General features: G+C 38.8%; 1 protein-coding gene across 1 annotated transcript; it reads right to left on the reverse strand.

Annotated features, from left to right (window-relative positions):
• Positions 1–3,162: 3,162 nt before the first annotated feature.
• PABPC4L (poly(A) binding protein cytoplasmic 4 like) lies at positions 3,163–6,788 on the reverse strand. The gene has a single exon (XM_058550067.1). The coding sequence runs from the start codon at positions 5,934–5,936 to the stop codon at positions 4,824–4,826; it is 1,113 nt and encodes a 370-aa protein (XP_058406050.1). The 5' UTR covers positions 5,937–6,788; the 3' UTR covers positions 3,163–4,823.
• Between the last annotated feature and the right edge of the window lie 237 nt (positions 6,789–7,025).

A 7,025-nucleotide genomic window follows, 5' to 3' on the forward strand; every position in this document is an offset into this window, starting at 1 on the left:
CTGCATAATTTATTCCCTAGGATTATACCACTTGAGGTAGAGGAAAATCACCAGTTTGATTCAAGTGTTGAAAACTATTTGTAGAGAGAAAATGGAATTTTAAGAACTATTTGTAAGCAAAAGTTAAAAGAAAGAAAACATCAAATAAGTACTGAAATTCAAAATTAGATATAAATAATAAAAAATATTCAGGGTTTAGTGGATGCATACCCCTACATCCATGTCTACTCTCATTTTTTCCTTTTATAAGCCCATTCTGCATAGTATTTAGAAAGTTGACTCCTTCGTCAATTCTAGTGGAAGATCTTGTTGAATCTACATACCAATAATGGAAAATGAGAACTGAAGGGGAAAGTTGGTAAAAGGTTTCTAGGAAAGGCATCACCTTCTGAATGTTGCTCTGTCTCAATGTGATGATAGGAATTCCTGCAAACATTCTGCCATCTGCCTGATGAAGCTAAGATATGGAGACAGAAGAGCCTAGAGACTCCAGGAGAACTGGTACAGAAGTCCTGAGATACCATGCCTGAAGATACCTTCACTCTAAATATTTTGTCAGGTAAAATTTCTTTTTCTAGTGAGTTAGGATTTTCTGCTCTTTGAAGCCAAAGATATTCTGAGGATATTTAATTTTTTCTACTTTTTTTTTAGTGAGAAAGATTGGTCCTGGGCTAACATTTGTGCCAATCCTCTTCTATTTTGTATGTGGGACACCACCACAGCATGGCTTGATGAATGGTGTGTACATCCGTGCCTGGGATCTGAACCCCATTGCGCCGAAGCACAGAGCACAAACTTAACCACTATGCTACCTGGCCAGCCGCTGTTCTACTTTTTAAAAAGTAGCTTTCAAAAATTCTCTTTTCTATCTACTGTTTTATTATCTATTTTTTTTAAAATTACATTATGAGGCATATTTTCTAAATATAGTACAAGTAAGCTAATTCTAAATCCTCAACAAGTTAGCTGAATTTTACTTTAACAATTAAATTCAGATGTGTCTTTAAAATAGTCAATTATTCCTCATGAAAACTTGAGATATATTAGTGGTTCTTTTCAATCATGGTCCCATAATTATGAGTAACTCAAAAAAGAAACACTAGTTCATGTGGGAGTTGGTCTTTTAAAACATGAAATACGAGTATCTTCATTTAAAAATGCAAGTTGTTTTCAGTTTACTCCTAAGAGAAACTGATCTTTAGACAATTAGAAATACTTAAAAATTAAATAAATAAAAATAATTTTCAGACATGTCTTCACCGTTGAAAGATTAGATTTTATTTAATCTTTTCTCAATGGATTTATAAAAATATTAAGAACATAAAAATACCAATTCTAAACCACTTTAAAAAGTTTATTTTTACTAACCATAAATTTCCATTAAAAAATTTAAAAATAAAATGTTGAAAGGCATATATTTATCGAATTGGCTGTAGAGACAAGTAGGCATCTATACAACAAACTTGGCAATGTGTGAGGAGAGGGAGTCAGAGAGTAGAAGCAGTGGCTCAAGGCATCCCTAAGTAAATTAGCTTTTACTGGAATGCTTATCAGAAAAGTGAAGATTCTTCTTATTTATCAAGGCACTTAAGCATAAAAGATTAAATATTCTCGAAAGAATGAACCTCTACTGCCAACTAGGATGACTTGATATTATTCTAAATCTAAATTCCAAAGAAATTTAGAGTGAGCAGAATTTAAATAAATTAATCAAGACAATCCACAGGATCATATATTTTTGTACACTGACTTAGTCATTTCTTATGGTAAATATTAAAAATAAGCAATTTCTACCAAAATGGGAGGTTATTGTGTCATGAAGCTATAGCTACAATTCATCTAGACATCTTGTATTATGTCCTATTAATTCCTTGTGCACATAAGAGAGGAGAACTCAGTCCCTGGCATTATCTTGATAATCCATTTACAAGCATAATGAAATATTATTCAAATATTTGAACATTTTGACAGACTGCATTATCCAGAAAGAGATGTCAAGGCTTGACACATCGGTTGCCCGGTACCCTTTCTCAAAAACTCTGTGTTTTTGACATAAACACTTCTCAACACAGTGATTCAGAGAGCCAATAAATTAGAGTTGGCATATGAGTTTCACACAGATTCTTACAGTAGATCAGTATTTACCAAAACATATTACTAAAGATTGAAAAGCAAGACACTTTTAAAAGATCTCCAATAGGCTGTGGCTAAGATAGTCTATAGACAAAAGTTTTGTTAACAAATATTGAGAATATGAAACTCTGCAAGTAATAGAAGACAATGCAGATGAATTGTGCGTGTGTTTTGGGGGGGATATATATATTTGAGGTATTCAAAGTGTTTTGAAACATAACATCAAAGCTATCCAAGTAAGAGATTGAAAACTTTTAGTTTAAAAACTTAACTTTGGAATGACTCTCAAAACTATAAATGAAGTGAGAATATCAAGGAAAAAAGTCTAAAATTTTATCCTTAATATGTAGAGAAATCTAACAAATCCACATAAATAAAAAACATCCCAATAAGAAAATAGACTAAAATCATAAAACATTAGCTCACAAATATGAAAATATAAATGGCCAATAAATACAAGAAATATTTTTTAACTTTTGTAGTAATAAAAAAAAGTAAAATAAAGTAACCATGAAATATTTTATTTTACATATCATGTTAAATTAGTCAACAATTTAAAAAAAATCCTTTGTTCTTAGAGTATATGGAAATGGCCAGTCCTCCACACTGATAATGGAAACGGAAGTGGCACAAGTTTTCTGGACAGCATCTGGTCAATATTCACCAAAACTATTTTTAAAATTGTTGTCTTTTTAAACATTAATTCCAATGAATTACACATTTTCTTAAGAAACTAATTGGCTGTACCAGCAAACATGAGTTTGCAAGGATGTTTGTTTCCAAGTTGTTTATGATAGAGGAAAAAAGAAAAAGGAAGGAAACAATCTAGCAACCTATATATTTATCAAGAGGAAATTTGTTATATTATGGTACAAACATTGAACAAAAGATAAAAGTCATTAAAATTATAATGAAAATAATTATTTGTGGACATGGAAGTTGATTATGGCATATTGTCAAATGAACAAAGCAATTTCAAACAAGGTTTATAACATGACTCCATTTTTAAAAAATTATCTACGTATCTACATATATGCAACAAATTTTAACAAATCTGCATAATAGGATTATATGCTGCTGTAATTTATTTCATTTTCCATAATTTTTTTCATTTTCTAAAAGACTTTTAATTTAGAAAATGTGCAATGAATATACATATAGTTTATACAAAAATAAATACAAATAGATTTTCTCATTCTTTTATAGCTAAAGTATTGCCAAAGAAAAATATTTTAATATTCCTTTTGCACTGGTAATATATAAAACAGAAGAACTGAATATACGGTTACAGGAAACAATTAAGCAGAGTAAAAAAAATAAAATAGAAACAACAACAACAAAAGTATTTTCTAGACATCTTTGGTATGAGTGAATCAGAATTTTAAGTTATTATTTAAATGTAAATAAGTAACTCTTGTCTCTACTTCCAAAGTGGACTTCAAACAGCACATAGTAAAAGTCAATATAATAAAACTCTTTTTAAAAGTATAAAAAGGAGCTGAGTAACATAGACAAAAGGCAGGAGAGAAGGAAAGATCTGAGAATGGTACTAACAAAAATCATGCTACACAACAGTCTAAGTGATGTAACTTCAATTTATCAGACAATCAATTAGTGAGCTTCTGATCAAAGGCTAAAAGTGAACCTTAATGGGTTACAAAGCTCTCACAGTCTAATAAAGGGAGATATAAGTTCATAAAAATAAAGAAACTTTTACTTTTCTGAACCTGAGACAATATCACTGCATGGAACAATGTAAAACAGAGATTAAAAAACACAGTTGTTAAACAGAATTTCTACGTTCTATATATATGACTTTTATAATACTGGTTATCCGGTAAAAACTTAAGGCATAAATTAAGCTGTATAGGTATGAAGAGAATTAAGACTAGGGTAACTTTTTGTCTCCTGAATTGATACAAGTTTAGCACTTAAGGAATGTAAGAGTTAAGGTTTTACTATTCAAGTCACATTTTTGATAAATAGTAAGCACCTGAATTATAGTCAACCAATGGAAAAAATAGCAAAATAGCCTATAAAGCAGGTTTGTACGCAGCATGAAAAACCTCCATCATTAATTTTAGCCATCAGAAAAACGTCAGGATATAAATTTAAAAGAAATTCAACTATTTCCCAGTACTTTAAACATTAACTCAAAATGAAATTAGATATTGAATTTGTACTAGCCATTTTTAAACTTTTGGTTTTTTTAAAAAAAAACAGATGAGAAATTAGAAAATTTCTGTTCATAAAAATAAATTACTTTGCCATCCTTAGGTGTGAGAACTATTTTGAGCATATTTTCATAGAAGAAAATAAAGCTAGCAATATTATTAAAATAAGAAAGAAAACATGCAATAAACTCAAATAATTACCTCACTTCAGTTGGTTCAAATGTAATATAAACATATCTGATTATGCTTTTTGCTGTGAATACATCAAAATCATAAAAATATGCAATATTGTAACTAGAAGGTGTGCCTCTGTAAAATGCATCAAGCTTCTAAGATTCATTTATCTTTCCAAAAAAGAAAAAAGAATAGCTTTGTGTACAAAACCTTTATCAGAAAGTTACATAAACTAAGCAGCCATCAGCTGGGGTTTGAAATTTACTGAGGCCAATTCAGGCAGAGATCACTAACATGCCCCCACCTGCCACAAACACTGCCAGGCACTGGAAGTTTTCCCTCCTAGGACCTCTGGGCCAGGGCGATGTTGAGCGGCTTGGAGCCCAAGACGCGGCCATTCATCTCAGTCATTGCTTTAGTGGCCTCTTCAGGCGAGGAGAAGCAGATCAAGCCAAACCCTTTGCTTCGCCCTTCTTCCTTCATTACCTTAATTCTGGTAATTGATCCAAATGATGAAAATTCCCTCCGTAGTTTTTCATCATCAATGGTGTCATCGAGGTTCTTAATATAGAGCTTCACCCCCTGGCACCTCCGAAATCTTTCCTGTTTCAGCTGCTCAAACATTTGCTTTAACTCGGCCTGTCGCTCTGCTTTCTTTTGTGCCCGGCCTACAAAAAGCAGCTGTCCGTTTATGTCCTTTCCATTCATTTCTTCCACAGCCCTTTGGGCAGCCTCATGGCTATCAAAACTCACAAAGCCAAAGCCTTTGGATTTCCCACTGGAATCTGTCATCACCCTAACACTCAGGGTTTTGCCATATTTGCTGAAAACTTCCTTCAGTTTCTCATCATCCATGCCATCTCCAAAGTTTTTGATGTAAATATTGGTGAATTCATTGGCTTGGTTTTGGAGTTCGGCTTCTCTATCTCTGCGGTTTTTGAATCTGCCAACAAACAGCCTGCAGTCCTTAAGCAGTGTCCCATTCATCTCCTCAATGGCCCTGTCTGCGGCAATCTGGTTCTGGAAGTGAACAAACGCATAGCCCCGGGAGCCTTGGTCATCACTCATCACCTTGGCGGACAAGATCCTCCCAAATGCTGAAAAATGTTCATAAAGGGTTTTGTTATCAATGGATTTGTCCAGATTCTTGATGAACACGTTCCCAATCCCAGATTTCCTTAAGTAGGCGTCACGTTGAGACCACATGAGACGGATGGATTTGCCTTTGATAGTGTCAAAGTTCATTGTGTCCAGGGCCTTCTGGGCATCAGCCAGCTGCAGGAAGTTCACGTAGGCATAGCCCAGAGAGCGGCGGGTGACCAGGTCCCTGCAGATGCGGATGGACAGCACAGGCCCCACAGTGCTGAACTTCTTGAACAGCAGGTCCTCGGTGACATCTGCATGGAGGTCACCCACATACAGGGAGGCCTGGCGGTACTTGGCTGCTACATTCATCTCCTCGCTCCTCCCCACCGCGAGTGTCCCTAGGAGCTCTTGGAGCGATTCCTGCAGGAGGGTGGCCAGACCACAGCTGGGGCCGGGCTCACGCGTGGTGGCCCCAGGACAGCTTAGAGGCAGAGCGACAGGGTTCAGGTACAGCTGCCCCGGGGCTCGGGCAACAACACTCTCATCAAAGAGCCCCCCAGCAACCGATCTGGCCCTCTCTGGAAGTTGCAGCAGAACTTTGAAATCTCAAAAAAAGTCTAGTAGGACAAGACGTGCCTTCCCCGCCAATCGGTGAGAAAGCCTTCAAGTGGCGGGCTAGCCCTCCATCGGAGCGCTCCCCGCAGACACTCTGGTCGCTGGTTTCTGAATAAAAATAGGCCTGGCTCGGGCTAGTTTCAAGTTACAGCCGCCGGTGGGAAGAGCTCCACAAGTGGCGACTGCGGCGGCGGCCCGGGACGCGGAGCGCGGCGGCGGGCGCGGGGCCCGGGGGACCCGCAGCCGCCCGGGCCCGGCTCTGCAGGCGCCGCCGCCGAGGCGCGGCCGGGGCAAGGCTGGCTGCGGGCGCCGGGCGGACCCCGGCCACGCTCCGCCCGCAGCCCCCGCGCGGCGCCCCGGGGAGACCGGGGGAGGCGGGGATGGGGAGGCGGACAGACCGACGGACAGGCGGCCGCGGCCCGGCGGGCGGCTGCCGAGCAGGGGCTGGGGGCTCACCCGGGCTGCAGCCGGAGGGGCGGGCGGGAAACCCGGAACTCGCGCGCCGAACTTCCCGCGCACTCGCTGCCAAGTGGGATGTTTTCTTTCTAATATTTTTTGAGAGTGTTTTTCTTGCCCCCGCCTCTCGCACACGTTTCCCACCCTCCTCGGACAGCTACGCGGAGGGGCGGGAGGCGGTCACTGGGGTGGAGAAAGGCAGCCTAGGGGAGGGGCCCTAATAAACCCACCCGCCAGTAGGGCTTTGCACGGGACTAACTGGAGGAGCTTTCCCAAACGGGGATCAGGCTTGTCACTTCCTCGCTTAACACGACCTCCAATGGCTTCCTTTGACTCTTGGATGAGGTCCAACATCCGCACCTTGTTCTACAAAGTTCCGCAGGATTC

The sequence above is a fragment of the Diceros bicornis genome, chromosome 11, assembly GCF_020826845.1.
Source record: "Diceros bicornis minor isolate mBicDic1 chromosome 11, mDicBic1.mat.cur, whole genome shotgun sequence".
NCBI lineage: Eukaryota > Metazoa > Chordata > Mammalia > Perissodactyla > Rhinocerotidae > Diceros > Diceros bicornis.

Excerpts from the sequence above, each read along its gene's own strand:
- PABPC4L (XM_058550067.1), bottom strand. The coding sequence starts at position 5,936 with ATGAATGTAGCAGCCAAGTACCGCCAGGCCTCCCTGTATGTGGGTGAC.